We start from the raw sequence: 17120 nt of genomic DNA on the forward strand, positions 1-17120 counted from the left end.
GCCTAGAGCCTTAAAGAACAAAAGTTTTCTAACCAAAAAATGGACAATTTTTCATAATTTTTTAAAATGTTTTTATTTTTTGACCAGCTCTGCTGAGAATCCCTGGTTAGGAATAACTTTGTATCAGGGTATGCTTGCTCCAGAGGGGTCCATGCGATTCAAGGCAATTGGAGCCACAGGGTCCCAAGGGCATTAATGGATTATTTCTTAATTGTGTTTATGTCAGATCATTAATTCTGTTTATTGTTTCTTTACTGAATTCACTGAGATTATCTCAGCAGAGTGGAAGTAAAGGTCCCTGTTTATTTTGTGAACCCTTCCTGTGAGTGACATTCCTGTGTGAGCCCACTCAGTGTTAGATGCCCATGTGGCTGTCATAGTTGGAACTCACAGTGCTTGTCTCCGGGTTTGTGGTGAGGTTGTCATGGCTGCTGAAACCAAATTATGTGCATCATTGCTCACATAGGTCCAGGCCTATTTCGGCTGAGATAGGGCAGGTTACAATATCACTAGGAAGAGAGAGGTCAAGGCATTGGAGGTGGGGAAAGAGATGAGAAATATAGTGGGTAACAGGTGAGGCAAAGAAGAAGAGAGGTGATTAGAAATAACAGAGGTATAAGAAAAAAAGAAGGGAACACAGAAAAAATGAGAGGCAAGACACAAGACAATGTACCTTACTGGAAACAGCAGCCCTTGTCACTTACAGAGAAGAAACATTGCCTCCAGGAGAGCGTTCACAGAATGGGAAGGAACAGATATGCCAGGGGAAGACCTGAATCACCTGACTGAAGCACTTAGAAAATAAAATCTGGAGCACAGTTTTAAAATGACTATTATTCGTATTGCAGTAGCACGTAGGAGCCACAGTCATGGACTAGGACCCCTTTGTGCTAGGCACTGTACAAATACACACCAAAAAGAGGGTTCCTTCCCCCAAATGCTTACTGTCTAAATATGTGGACCCCTTTTATTTTCTCAATGGTGGGTAACTGTCTCACTTAACCCAGTGCTGAAATGACTTCTATGGCCACATCATATCCAAGACAAGCAGATAATAAAAAACAAAGAACTTCACAATTTCATATTAAACGTAATAAATTCTTATATTCTATCCTAACTAGGTTCTTACACCACCATAGTATCTGAGCACCTTCCACCAATGCGTTAAGTGACGTGACTAGTATCTGTCATATGCGATTTGTTCTTTCTGTCTCGTCCTTTCTCCAAGGGGAGAATTGTGTGTGTAGTGTAGTGTTTTGCTTTTTTAAATGCACAGGCTGCTGTGTGTTGCTATGCTGCAAGGTGTAAAGGCTGCCGTTTATCTGAGTTATAGTTATATATATAGCAATCACAGATCTGGTTAAACCCAAACTAGACAGAGCATGTGATGGTGGGTGCAGACAGCCACAGAATCCACTAAAACCTTTGGGTGGGCCATATTTTATTTATTTGTTTGTTTGTCTGTGTTTCAAAAAGGCTACATGCCCTTCCATAGGGCAACAATCAGTAACACCAGCTCTTACATGAGTTAGGCAGCGGCAATAGCCTGAGCATGCTTTGCTTCCAAGTAAAAAGATACCCAGCACGGCTAGCCCATGCCATCCACTACAGATGCAACAGAGCAGCAGCTCACAGCAGCAGCGGCAGCATGCCTTCTGTGGCCAGCAGCAGGTCACAGCACGGCAGTGAGATCAGGAATTTGGGGAGGGCATCCTCCCTTTCAGCACAAGGATTAATGTAGTGGGCAAAATAAAATGCTGACAGGCCAGTTACCCATCCCTTTTTTTTCCCCCCAGTGGTCACCAGCCCTTCTCTCCTTTCCCTCCAGCCCTCCTGAGATGGTGGCCCTGTGCAAGGGCACAGAGTTCACATTGGTTAAGCTGGGTCTGGTGCTAAGCACCCTTCTTTCAAGCTAAATGGAAGGAGCAGTTAAGTCCCTTTATGTAATGAAATCACTGAAAACAACAGAAGCCATCACCCAAGGCAATGGGCTGCATGGCGAGGCCTGAGCAGATGCTAAACTAAGCATGTGAGCTGAGGGCTCCCTGATTGTAAACAAAGCACTAAAGGATTGTTTGGCAAGCTGAGTGTGTGCTAGAGGAGGGAAAGTTAGCAGACAGTGAGAGATACAGTCATGAGGGTGACCCTGAGAGCAGAACAACAGAGCTTCTAGGGCTGGGAACCTACTGGAACGGCAGGCTTGGGGAAACTGCCTGTTCGTTGTTCATTACAGTTAGCAAAACTCAGTCACAGAACCTTTCTTAAATCTACATTACCTCATCGAGGCACCTTTCATACTGTTCTCTTTGATTTTCATTTTCCAGAGCCAATGCTGAATTCTCTGCCTGCAGTAAGATGCAAATATATAATGCAAATGAATCATTGGGTATTTTGTGCTACATGACAACTTATTCAATGAATTTTCTGCACATACCTTCTCAGGATCCAAAATAATTTCTTAAAAATACACAAAACATATTTCCTTTAAGTTACTGTTATAAACAAAACTGAAATGTCATCAGTTTTATGAAGTTATCCACAAAATACATTACAATTTAGAAAAATACAAGCATTGACATTCTAAGTATATCTGTAACCTAGTCTTGTCAGGTGCAAAGATAGTTTGCATGTCAATTTTATTCCTGGTACTGTACATTGAAACTGACACCCAACCTGCATAGAGAAAGTATCTGGTGGAAACGGAATCTATCCCAAGCTAAAAGCAACAATAAGTCATTCCAGGGCCCTGGAATTGAGTAACCATGGATATAGTGGCCACACAATAATTGATGGGTACATTACACTCTAATCATAAAAAGTAATTTTCTTAATCCACCACATTAAAAACACATGCCAAAGTCTACCATTTCAAGAGTGAAAAGGAATTATATTTTACAACATCTAAATAAAATCTTAAAGTCAAACAGTAAATTTCATTCTAACAAATATGTCAGTTTAAAAATTAATATTTTCCTGTATACTAATGGCTTTAATCTGTCCTTAATTATCCACTGTTCTGAGATTTTTGCATAATGCACATGAAAAAAATAGCACAAGATGGTATTAAAATTTAAATTGTGTTAAATCACTGTACTCTTCTATATAATTTTGCCTTTGCCTTGGGAAGCTCCTTTGTTGCAGAAATTCCCCAAAATATAACAGAAACAAATACATCATTTTCAAATAAGAGCAAGTTTCACCTGTATTCCTCTCAAAGACTGAAAAAATAAAACAAAATATAAAAATGTGCAAATTAAAGCTGGCCTTGGGAATCTATGTGTTGTCCCTGCTCCCCACTCAGACCCTTCACATCATGCAACCATAACATCACGATCAATACATTCAGATAATTACAACCATTAAAAAGTTTACATTACTCACCTCCCTTTTACTGCACTGACAATCCATAAAAGCTTAATAAATGAAGTCTTTTAACCACAGTTATTTTTTGGAACAATGGTCACATGTATGGTTAATGTTTGCAATTCCAGACCGAAAAGTTTATTGGTGTAATCAAACACGTCCTAAGGGAAGATTTTGCCCGGAGAGAGCAACAGTTATCTCTTTATAGTTTAAAAAAAAAAGAAAAGAAAGAAACCTGAGCAAAATTGCAATTAGTTAATTCACCGACCTTTATTTCAAATTCAAGATTAACCTAAAAATAATGTGTTGGGAGGAGAAAGGGAAATATGCCCATAATTAGCCAGTATTTAAGAAGTATAGAGACAAGCCAAAGGGTGAGGAGAGCAACATATGGAGATTACTTACCTTTCTAAACAAACAGTTTTATAAAGTCAGCAGTACACTCCAGAGAGATCTATCAGTAAATGTTATGAATTTCTCTGCATCATATCTGCGCCATACAGCACACCCATAGATTCAACATTTGGTTACAAGAGAGTTTCTAAGTGTCCCAGCAAAGTGGCAGAACATATTGCAGGAAAAGGTAAAGGTGCAGTAGTAAATTCAAAGCAGAAGCAAAGATAGAAGCAGAGGTCAGAATAACAAAAGCAGCAGTAAGAGTTTGGGAGCTGGATGCTCAAATATCCAAGAGGACATCATACTTGCACACCGGAGCTAAAACAGAAGTAGGAGCACGTAAACTATCTGTAACCCAAGGAAAGTGCCAGTCCACTCAGGAAACAGACACTTGTTATCAGTTTGGAAAAGCGTTCCATGCTCCTTGTGATTGGTGATTTAAAGATGCACATTGCAGAAGCTGTAATAAAAAAGGTCATAGCCAAACAGTTTGTCACGCTATAAGAAATAAGGAAGAGACCAAATTAGGATATAGAAAAAGGAATATCAAGGTACGCTCTGTAGACAGATTTCAGAGTAGCAGCCGTGTTAGTCTGTATTCGCAAAAAGAAAAGGAGTACTTGTGGCACCTTAGAGACTAACCAATTTATCTGAGCATAAGCTTTCATGAGCTACAGCTCACTTCATCGGATGCATTCAGTGGAATTCAGCTGTAGCTCACAAAAGCTTATGCTCAAATAAATTGGTTAGTCTCTAAGGTGCCACAAGTACTCCTTTTCTTTCTGTAGACAGAGGCAATGGTGACACAGACTGCGAGAGTGGATAGCCAGCTGTGGATATAGTTAGTGTAAGCCAAAATCACAAGTGAGCAATCGGGTTGACACCCCAGGTGGAGGGAAAAATACTTGAAATGGAAGTGGACACTGGCTCCATAGTCTCATGTTCAGAATATATGAAAACTTTAAAAAATAACTAACTGAGGGAGACACTGACGTTACTAAAACATATACGGGAGAAAAGATAGCACCAACTGGAGTAAAACAAGAGAATGTGGAGTATAACAATAAGCAATGTTTATTAGACTCTCATATCATTGAGAAGGGGGGCAAAGCCCTCTGGGGCGATGAATGGTTATACAATGTTCCTCTGGATTGGAAATCTATAAAGATCTCTAAAGTCACTTTCAGTATACCCCACTAAAACAGCTGAACAGCAGCTGGAAGGGATATTATGTCAGGCATTGGGAATAATCAAGGGGGGCACAGGAACTCTAAACCACATGAAGGCTAAAATGATCCTAGCCGAGAAGGCACAACCCGAGTTTCACAAAACTCAACCTGTACCTTACAGTAGTCGCTCAAAGGTAGATGCTGAACTGGAATGCCCAGAAAGAGAGGGCATGCTTTCAACAGGGGCCTGGAGCAAGAGGGGAACTCCTATCAGCCCAGCTGTGAAAAATGTGCTGCAGTAAGGGTTTGTGGATATTTTAAGGTCACCATAAACCCTGTCTGAAAACACTTACACATGGAAGTTCAGGAAGAGTCTAAAGCAAACCTCACAATCAACACACAAAAGGCTCTTTACCAATACAGCAGGCTAGTGTGTAGCATTGCTTCAGCTCCTGCTATATGGCAATGGATCAAGTTTTGCAAGGTATTCTGAGCACACAGTGGTATCTGGATGACATGACTGTGACCAGTAGAGGAACATCTGGAATCCTGGAAGGGGATAGTAAAGTGTCTAAAAGAATCTGGGTTACAAGCCAATTGCATAAAACGCGAACTTTTCAAGGGCTCAATAGCTTATTGCGTGCACGTTACTGATGTACACGGCCTACATAAATCTCAGGAGAAGATTAAAGCAGTACTGGAAGCTCCTCTGACAAAGAATGTGTCATAATGTAGAACATTTCTAGGATTTATTAACTACTATAGCCGATTTGACCACACCTAGCAACTGTATTACATCTGCTGAACTGTTTGCTGCAGACTGGTCAAAAGTGGGTATAGTCATGTAAGCGTCAAAAAGCTTTCCTGGAAGCAAAACAATTGGTCATATCAGACAGTGCGCTAATGCACTTTAACCCACCGTTGCCTGTCAAGTTAGCATGTGATGCTTCTTTACATGGAATTGGGGCAGTTATACTGTACACAATGCCAGATGGCAGTGAGAGATCCATAGCATTTGCCTCCAGTCTCTCACAGTGCCAGGATGTAACTATGCACAAATAGACAAAGAGGCTTTAAGTCTGGTATTGGGTGCAAAGAAATTCAACAAATACTTATATGGGTGGAAATTCACACTTGTCATAGAGCACCCTAGTATCAATCTTGCATCTGAGGAAGGGAGTTCCTGTGACAACTGCAGCATGTATGCAATGCTTGGCCCTCTTCTTGGCAGGTTATATCTATAGCATCGAATTCAAAAGAACAGATGCTCACGCAAACCAAGATAGGCTCCCCTGTCTGCCCATGCTAGTTAAAGGGTAACCTGTAACAAAAACAAAATCTATCATATTTGTAAACTTGTTACAAACTGAGTGTGCCCCAGTGACTTGTAGTTTGTTCGAGCAAGAAACCAAGAGGTTTATGAAGCCACTCTGAAGGGCTGGAAATATACTGAGCACCCTAATCTGGCACCCTTTTACACTGGCAAAGTTGAATTTATGGTACATCCAGGAATTCATGTTATTATACCTAGCAAACTGCATATAAGAGTCTTAGAAAAGATCCATGTAAGTCACCTAGGAGTAGTAAAAATGAAGGCATTTGCCAGAAATTTTGTATGGTGGCCAGGCATTGACTAACAAATAGAGCCACTTGCTAAGGAATGTTTAGGATGCCAACAGGTACCAGACATGCCTAAACCAGCACCATTACACCCCTGAGAATGGCCCTCAGCACCCTGACAGTGTCTGCATATTGATTTTGCAGAACCATTTTGGGGAATAATGTATCGAGTAGTGGTGGATGCCCATTCCAAATGGTCGCATATTTTTTGCATGAAAACCACCACAGCTGCACAGATGGTAGAAAAATCTTTGAATTTTGTTTGCAAGAAGGGGGCAGCAGGAACAAGCTGCGAGTGACAACAGCTTTCAGCTAAGTTCAGAAGGGTTTCAGTCGTTCATGAAGAAAAATGGTGTTAGACATGTTATCTCAGCACTATGCCACGGAGCCACAAATGGTTTGGTTGAAAGACTTGTACAAACTTCTATACAAGCTCTGTGATCCATAACAGATGAGAAGGGGTCATTATAGCAGAAGCTGGCATGCTTCTTACTAGCATATCAAAATGCATAACATGCCATGATGAACCAAACGTCTGAAATTCTGTTTATGGACTGAAATCTCAGGTCATGCTTGGACTTATTAAAGCAAGATCTATGTCTACAAGTCAGAAATAGTCAAATAAGTTAAGCAATTGGAGAGAGCGCACCTTGTAAGCTACAAATGGATCAAACAGCAATTGTTAGCACACAAATGGGTACTTTGTCCTATAGAGTACAAGTGGCACCCAATATGTTCGGACACTGCCACACTGACCCACTACAAGATTTGGGGGTGACTCCATGACTGACAAAAGAAGCAAACTTGGGAAGCCATCAATTGTTCCGACACTGGTGCCCCAACCCGAAGCAATAACATTAAACCAGAAAACAGCTGCATTGAACCATCAGCATCATCTGAGGGAACATCCGATTCAGACATTACTGTGGACCCACCACTTCCTCAGGGAAATGTTCAAAATGCTGGCAGACGCAAAATACAAACCACCTAAAAGATCTGACTTGTAACTGAACCTTTGGTTGCTCCCCCCCAAACACTTCTGAAGGTTTTGTGCCCATTTGATTTCAGGGAGAGGATGGATGTGATATATTTGAATGTATTGAGCAGTGTTGAATCTGTTTATGTGAATTTGCAATTACAGTTTTATTTCTGAGTCAGTACTCACCAATGTGAATAGGTATTGTACAATCTAGCCCTAAAATAGTAAGCTTGAAAAATATATATGATACAGCCTGCTCCCATGTCCAAATGCCTAAAAGATCTGCTAACAATATATGGTCATTTAGTAAACACACAACTACAAAATATCAAACTTGAGTCCTACATTTCTTTCAGTCTGTCTTATTTTGACTGCTGTGATGTAGTAATAAAATGGAAGCTGAATCTAAAACTGCATGTGTTTTATTGCCTATAATATGACTTCAGCAAGCTATTCCTTGGTGAATACACTGCCAAAATTAGGAAATCTGAGCGTGACAGCATTAATAATAAATAGTACATTTTTCCTCATTGCCTGCCAAAGTGGAAATATCTGTATAATACAAACTTTTTCACACCAGTGGCTTTGAATGTGTACAGAAAGGATGTAATCCAGTCTATGCTAGCTTGCTTCTTGATTGCTGAGCAAATCATGTCCATTTATTTGGTATTTTTGAAATGGGGACTGAGCAAGGAAGGGAACACTTCACAGACTTCATTTAAGATCCCGGTGCCAATCCCTGTAAGGTTGACAGACCTATACAGGGATCAGTATGTCACCCCATATTGCAAAAGAACACTTACAGTAAACCACAATCACCCCCATAATATTTACATATATATAAACTTGGGAACAGTTTTGTAGTTTTAAAAAAAACACCTTTCTTTAAAAGAGGGAAACCAAAGTAGGGATAAAGTGAGACAGGCTAAAAGTCAAGTAGAGTTGGACCTTGCAAAGGGAATTAAAACCAATAGTAAAAGGTTCTATAGCCATATAAATAAGAAGAAAACAAAGAAAGAAGAAGTGGGACCGCTAAACACTGAGGATGGAGTGGAGGTAAAGGATAATCTAGGCATGGCCCAATATCTAAACAAATACTTTGCCTCAGTCTTTAATAAGGCTAATGAGGATCTTAGGGATAATGGTAGCATGACAAATGGGAATAAGGATATGGAGGTAGATATTACCATATCTGAGGTAGAAGCGAAACGCGAACAGCTTAATGGGCCTAAATCGGGGGGCCCAGGTAATCTTCATCCAAGAATATTAAAGGAATTGGCACATGAAATTGCAAGCCCATTAGCAAGAATTTTTAATGAATCTGTAAACTCAGGGGTTGTACCGTATGATTGGAGAATTGCTGACATAGTTCCTATTTTTAAGAAAGGGAAAAAAAAGTGACCTGGGTAACTACAGGCCTGTTCGTTTGACATCTGTAGTATGCAAGGTCTTGAAAAAAATTTTGAAGGAGAAAGTAGTTAAGGACATTGAGGTCAATGGTAAATGGGACAAAATACAACATGGTTTTACAAAAGGTAGATCGTGCCAAACCAACCTGATCTCCTTCTTTGAGAAAGTAACATATTTTTTAGACAAAGGAAATGCAGTGGATCTAATTTACCTAGATTCCAGTAAGGCGTTTGATACTGTGCTACATGGGGAATTATTAGTTAAATTGGAAAAGATGGGGATCAATATGAAAATTGAAAGGTGGATAAGGAATTGATTAAAGGGGAGACTATCACAGCGGGTCATACTGAAAGGTGAACTGTCAGGCTGGAGGGAGGTTACCAGTGGAGTTCCTCAGAGATTGGTTTTGGGACCAATCTTATTTAATCTTTTTATTACTGACCTCGGCACAAAAAGTGGGAGTGTGCTAATAAAATTTGCAGATGATACAAAGCTGGGAGGTATTGCCAATTTAGAGAGAGACCGGGATATCATACAGGAAGATCTGGATGACCTTGTAAACTGGAGTAATAGTAATAGGATGAAATTTAATAGTGAAAAGTGCAAGGTCATGCATTTAGGGATTAATAACAAGAAATTTAGTTATAAACTGGGGACACATCAATTAGAAGTAACGGAGGAGGAGAAGGACCTTGGAGTATTGGTTGATCACAGGATGACTATGAGCCGCCAATGTGATATCGCCGTGAAAAAAGCGAATGCGGTCTTGGGATGCATTAGGCGAGGTATTTCCAGTAGCGATAAGGAGGTTTTAGTACCGTCATACAAGGCACTGGTGAGACCTCACCTGGAGTACTGTGTGCAGTTCTGGTCTCCCATGTTTAAGAAGGATGAATTCAAACTGGAACAGAGAAGGTACAGAGAAGGGCTTCTAGGATGATCTGAGGAATGGAAAACCTGTCTTATGAAAGGAGACTCAAGGAGCTTGGCTTGTTTAGCCTAACCAAAAGAAGGTTGAGGGGAGATATGATTGCTCTCTATAAATATATTAGAGGGATAAATACCGGAGGGGGAGGAGAATTATTTAAGCTCAGTACCAATGTGGACACAAGAACAAATGGATATAAACTGGTCATCGGGAAGTTTAGACTTGAAATTAGACGAAAGTTTCTAACCCTCAGAGGAGTGAAGTTTTGGAATAGCCTTCCAAGGGAAGCAGTGGGGGCAAAAGACCTATCTGGCTTTAAGATTAAACTCTTAAAGGAGTTGGTATGATGGGATAATATGATTTTGACAATTAATTGATCTTTAAATATTCATGGTAAATAGGCCCAATGGCCTGTGTTGGGATGTTAGATGGGGTGGGATCTGAGTTACTACAGAGAATTCTTTCCTGGGTATCTGGCTGTTTAATCTTGCCTATATGCTCAGGGTTCAGCTGATCGCCATATTTGGGGTTGGGAAGGAATTTTCCTCCAGGGCAGATTGGGAGAGGCCCTGGAGGTTTTTCACCTTCCTCTGTAGCATGGGGCACGGGTCACTTGCTGGAGGATTCTCTGCTCCTTGAAGTCTTTAAACCATGATTTGAGGACTTCAATAGCTCAGACATAGGTGAGAGGTTTATCGCAGGAGTGGGTGGGTGAGATTCTGTGGCCTGCATTGTGCAGGAGGTCAGACTAGATGATCATAATGGTCCCTTCTGACCTTAATATCTATGAATCTATGAATGTGCTTTTTCTCTTTGGAAGACCAGAATGGTAGAGAATTGTGGAAGTCTTTCACCACTCTTATCACCCAGACTTTTTACCTCATGGTGTTCTCTGTTGGGAATCCTAATGATCCTTGTTTCCTCTACCCCCAAGAATTCAGATTCCAGCCATCTTCTGATTGGGAAACTCTTGCGGGATTTGCATGGAGTTAAAAAGTATCACTCCTTATAATTATTTGAAAAGGTGGCTGTTAAGCAAAATAGGTACTCTGAGAAACTGATCCTCTATTACACATTTTTTGTGGGAAGTGGGAGGACAGTATACTCCAAGCTGTATCATGTTTACTGACCCTCAGAGGCATAATAGAGAAATAGAAGTTACACACCTGACATAACCTAGGAGGTGAGTCCATAAATCAAAAGGAAGAAAGCTGGAAGATTATTGATGACGACACTTTCTTAAGTATCAACTGTATGGTTTCTGCAGTCATTCTGGTTTTAGATACAGTTGTACTTTTATTCTAATGGATTTTGTGCATCTTTTTTCTTCTGTGTTTTCTTATGTCCCAATACACACACGGAACGTAAAAAACTAAACAAAACAACCTAAAAGCCAAAGCAGTCTAAGCATGGTAAACAGTCCCGGGGACCATGGATATGTTTGGTCTGTCACTAGTGTTTCAGCAGCTCAGACTGTGGGTAAGTACTTCTCTGCTGGGGTCTCAGCCCTCATCCTATAATATCATTCAGTCAGCTGAAGACATGTTGCAACATAAAGCTTGCCATTAGATGAGTCATTACATACTGCTTTGCATGCTATTAAGGCACTATCATGTTGATGCCAAGATAGAGGCTTATGTGCTTCATATCTTCAAATTGGAATAAAAGGTTTCTACTGTAGAAGAGACTCTCCAAACAGTTAGTGGGAAATATAAGGTTTTAAATCAGTAACTGGATAATGCTAAGCAGCTTTCAGCTGCCTTAATTAGAGACAACTTTGTTCTAAACCGTAAGACTGAATTTATGGAAAATCAATTAGAAAATGAAAATTTAAGATTACTTTGTATAAAATAGGGTTTTCTGGCATTGACACCATCGCCAAGATACAGTCATTACTAGATACTCATTTGTTTCTTAGTTTGATCCACTTTTCAGGGTGAAAAAGGCAGATTATATCTCCAGCAAAGCTATAAATATTTTCAGGACACGTTAGAGCTGGGATAACAATCTTTCCCACTCCCACGCCGACAAGGGTCTTATGAAACATAATGAATTAGTTCATGATAAGTATTTTGAGATCTTCAAAAGAAAAGTGTGATACAGTATATTGATTGGAGAAAGTCTTCAACACTTTTATAAATACGATGGAAGAAAAAAAACAAAACCCACTGAATTTTCCCCCAAAAGACTGATTTTCTTTCAAGAACCAATTATTGCAGAGTCAAGATATGAAACAAAGGGATATGGAGGGCAGGATAGCAGACATGTATTTGGCACTAAGGCGAAAGGAAATGAGGGTTTAAAGGTCGTATGTCAAGTTAGCAACTCAAAATTCTTTGAAGGTATCATTGATAAAGGTCAAGGGGAACAGAGTTATGACAGTGAACTTTAAAAACACTGACAGAATGCTAGAACACTGGTTACTCTGTGCATTTCCTTGTTATTCATAATAAACCAGTAGTCCCTTTATAGAAAAGTTTATTGATTTACACAGACACTCATTTGTGTAAACCCTGTATAGTACATTAAGAGCTGCCCAAGTACTTCAAATGCACTCAGCAATTTTTTTTCATGTTTTTAATCTATGATTTCACACATTTTGTGCGCAGAGCTGTATAGATTCCACCATTTATAGCTATCCAGAAGGGGCTGGTTTGAACCTAAGAAGAAGTTTGTAGACTGTGTAGATGTAGGTAATGGTTCCTGGATCCCTTATGTCCTTTGGGATTTTTTCCAAGCTACTGCTCTAGAAGGAGCCTGCCACCTCCATACCTTTGACCCTGGTGAACTGTTTACCTCCATCTTTTTCTGCATGTCTTGATGAGACAGAGACAATATACCTTTTGAAAGTAAGTAATTACATAAAAGTTTTACTGGCATAGTTACGTTGGTTAAGGGGTGTGATATTTGTAATGATAAAACTATTCTAGTAAAAGCCCTAGTGTAGACATAGTTACATCACTATAAAACTGTTTATACTGGTATAACTTTTGCTGGTTCCATGTTTCCTTTTATATTGATATAAATGCTTCAATAGTAGGAATTATACTGCTATAACTGCATCTCCAGAGTGTCATTCACCAATACAATTCTTTCTCTTTCTTCAATCCCAGCCTCATTCACCACGCAGCTTCTGACTTCTGCAACAAATGAGGCAGGGGTCCTACGTTCAGCAGCTTCATTTTCACTACACAGCCTTGATTCATTCCATAAGCACTGTTCATCCTATACCTTGAATGAGGCAGGAGTCCGGCAGAAACAACAGTATGCGTCCATGTAATTTAAAACTACTACAATACATACATACAATGAGATCACTTGTGCGTATGTATTATGCGGGGGAGAGGGAGGGATAGCTCAGTGATTTGAGCATTGGCTTGCTAAACCCAGGGTTGTGAGTTCAATCCTTGAGGGGGTCATTTAGGGATCTGGGGCAAAACTTGGGGATTGGTCCTGCTTTGAGCAGGGGGTTGGACTAGATGAACTCTGAAGGTCCCTTCTAACCCTGATCTTCTATGACTAAACAGAGGTTGCAAAGACAATATTAACACGGGTATTTCCTTACTTTTGAGTGCTTGACTGTGCAAACTTAACGTTCTTTTACTGTCTCTTGCCCTTCCCCCCCACAGCCCATCTCCTTCCTTAGAGGTTTTTAAGGTCAGGCTTGACAAAGCCCTGGCTGGGATGATTTAGTTCGGGTTTGGTCCTGCTTTGAGCAGGGGATTGGACTAGATGATCTCCTGAGGTCCCTTCCAACCCTGATATTCTATGATTTTAAATTGCATATGTGCACATTATTTGTATGTGAACCTAAACTTTAGCTTTAAAAAATTGTGTGGATTTAGTGCTGGAGAAAGACTGGAGTAAGGAAGTCCTCCATTTATCCACAATCCAGCAAGAGAACAGGGGAAGTTGTTACCCTCACGCATTGCCCTGCCAATATACCTCCACTGATCTATTGTGGACTGCCCCTGGGCGCCAACAAAGGTAGCATAATTTTCATGGTCCATGTAGTTCTAACTCTCTCTACTGAGTCACAGTCTCTGACTGCTACCAAGAATAACTAATGATGAAGTCAAGTTATCCCACTCATTCATCTGTTAGCAAAAAATCAGGCATAACTCAGACTTCAACTGGGCTTCTCAAAATGCCCCAGGACAATTAGATACATTTTTTATTTTCTGGTTAAAGTCGGAGTTCTGCCTTGTTTTGTCGTTATTCATTTCTTTTTGCAAACTGGTGAATGAGTGAGTGGGATAAGTAGATTTGAAGGTTAAAAGTCAAGTTATGTTGGATAAGCAACTGACCTTCACAAGGCTAAGCCAAACAAACCCAAACTATCTGAGGTTCACACATTTTACTAGAGATGAGGCTGCTTCTTAAATATAAAATATAAATCCAATTTTTCCGGGGCTTTGCAAACTATCTTTGCTGAGTTTTCTTAGGATTTTTCCAGAGAAGCTATGGCCCGATATTTTTAACTGGCTCAAGAGTCACAATATTCCTCTTTCTTATTTCTGTTGACTATATGGTAGTTAAGAACAACAAGCCTTTAAAACCTTCAACATTTTCCCTCCTGATACCATAGAAATGTCTGGAGCTGACATTTTAAAAGAAGCTTAGGAACAGGCTCTAGCACAACAGAATGCACTATAACACAAGACTTATCTTCCAGCAAATAAATACCCAGGCTATAAACAGATATATCAGTAATAGCCATTTTATAGCAAATTCTGGTGTACGGAAAATTTCAGCATCTCTGACATATACTGTTTGTATATACACACACACACACACAGAGTATAATGTACTTACAATATAATCACACATACAATTATACATCTCTATATGTCAGATGTAAAGGGTCTCTATTCCATCATTTTTTGACATGGTCAGACCGTATACTTTTGGAGAAGAGGAGAACAGTGACAATAAATTGGACAAACCGACAGTGCTGTACATCATACGTGTTGTCTCTGGGGGTCACAGATCTAACAAAATCTCAAAGCTCTGACATTGCCTAAAGAAAGGGGCCACTGCTAGTGAGGGGAACTGATGTAGCCAAATCCGAGAGAATGTTTTCCCACTGGCTTCAGAGCCGTCACCATATGGTATTACCGCACATGCTTCTTGTTCTATTCCGGACATGATGCTACAGGCAGCGGTGCCAAAACACAAACGCAGGGCAGAAGTCTGAATGCTCCTGCAAGGGAACATTTGCGCATGTCACCCCAAAAAGGCAACTGTAATTACTGGTGTATCTTTGCTTTCTTGTATTCAAAAACTTGGGTTTGGCAATCCACCTCTTTGCAAATTGTGAAGCACCTCCCCAATCTCTGCTGTGTTTCATCTCCTTGTCCAATCCTGTAAATGAGCTGATGCCATAATGACACTCTCTCCAATTGGTATCCAACAGAGCATCTCATCTTGGTGTATTTATTTTGCTTCTCCTACCTAGTATTAACAAATATTTGCATCTTTCTCAAGGAAATAAACATTAATCAGTCCAGCAGTACTGAAATTGTAATTATTATGAACTAAGGAAAGGCCATAAATAAGAAATGCAATCCTAATGCCAACTAGACACATCTTTAAGAACATTTTCTTCCCCCCCCCACACATTTGCATATTATTTAAATATACATAAACACAGTCACTTATAAACACACAAAGGATTCACTTCACTCACCACTGAAATGGATTTTTTTTGTCATTTTGGTTTACAGACTTCTTTATTTGTTTGGCTAGCTGCATTTGCTTTAACTCTCTTTCTCTGCTTCAAGCAACAAAATCTCCAGAGAAAATCCCTGAGACCAATTTTTCTGGAATTCAATAAAGTGTTCACTATGACTGTTTGGCAGCTTTGTACCAATATGTACAGTGATAACTAGAGCTGGTTGAAATTTTTTCTGTGGAACACTTTTCTGTCAGAAAATGCAGTTTTGTCAAAATCAAAACATTCATGGCAACGTGTAAATGTAGATGAAAATTTCAAAATGGTTCTAATCAAAATGGAGTATTTCATTCTGACTTCCTTGTTTCAATTTGACAATTTTTAAATGTGTATTTTCTTATCTATATATATTTAATATTTATACACATATTATTGAATATATTTTAACGTTTCAACTTTATGAAAATAAAACATTTTGACATCTAAAAAATGTTTTGATAAGGTCATTTAGATGTTTCAGAAACTAAGTATTTTGGAATCTTCAGCCAATTTTAAATTTCAAATTTTCATCCCAATCAGGATGAAAAGAAATTTTGAAATGTCTGAATTTCCTCAGGATAAAAATTCCATTTTCTAATGAACTCTAACCATCCCATTATGACTTAGAACCTGATGCGAAGTCCACTGAGGTCAGCTGGAAGTGCTCCTATGACTTCAGTGGGCTTGGGATCTGGTACCTAAGAGCTTTTTGAAAATGATGCGTGTGACGAATCAGCAATTTTGTTTTTTGAAAGTAGAATATTGTAGGATTTTTAAAAAATTCATAACATGACAGAAACTACTCATATGCTTAAAGTTAAGCATGCATGCAAGTTTTTGTAAGGTGGGAGGAATCTCAAGTTGAAATCAAGTTATAACACCCTTTCCCTCAAACTTCTGTAGTGATGAGCACCTCAAGGAGGGAGAAGACTTTATCTCAAATATTAGCCCGATTCTACTGGCCAGGTGTGCATCATAAGATAAGAGAATACTGTTCCCCCTGACCAAAATGTCAGTTGGCCAGCAGCAAAGGGGCCCCTAAGGCACCCTTGATCCCTCTGCCTTTGATCAAGATGGCCTTCAGGAGAATTGGTGTGGACATGGTCGGACCCCTAGCGAAAACTACCTCGGTGCATCAGTGCATATTAGAGATTGTTGACTATGCAACCAGGTTCCCAGAGGCTGCTCCGCGAAAGCTATGGCAATAGCTCCAGAGTTCTTGAAGCTCTTTTCATGCATGGGATTTCCCCCAGGAAATATTAACAAATCAAGGAACGAACTTAACCTTTAGAAGGTAGAATAGTTTACTCATCAGCTGGGAGGTGATGTTCCTAAAAACCTTGGTGGAACAACCATAGACTGATGGCCTAATAGAGTGATTTAATAAGATACTGAAAGGAATGTTGAAATGCTTTGCCAGTGACTACACCAAACAGTGGGACCAGCTACACCCATCACTCCTGTTTGCCATGAGAAGTACTGCAAGACTCTTCGGGGTTATCTCCATTTGAATTGCTTTATGGTCGTCAACCACGGGGAATT

At 39.8% G+C, this 17120-nt stretch overlaps 1 protein-coding gene across 11 annotated transcripts in view; it reads right to left on the reverse strand.

Moving 5' to 3' along the window:
• NCKAP5 (NCK associated protein 5) overlaps nucleotides 1-17120 on the reverse strand; it is a 587437-nt gene that overhangs the window by 124741 nt on the left and 445576 nt on the right. For all 11 annotated transcript variants that reach the window (XM_074967251.1, XM_074967249.1, XM_074967241.1 and 8 more), the window contains one exon: nucleotides 2277-2345. In XM_074967251.1, coding sequence (XP_074823352.1) covers nucleotides 2277-2345 — 69 coding nt within the window. The remainder of the gene's footprint in view (nucleotides 1-2276; nucleotides 2346-17120) is intronic.

This window comes from Natator depressus, chromosome 11, assembly GCF_965152275.1.
Source record: "Natator depressus isolate rNatDep1 chromosome 11, rNatDep2.hap1, whole genome shotgun sequence".
NCBI lineage: Eukaryota > Metazoa > Chordata > Testudines > Cheloniidae > Natator > Natator depressus.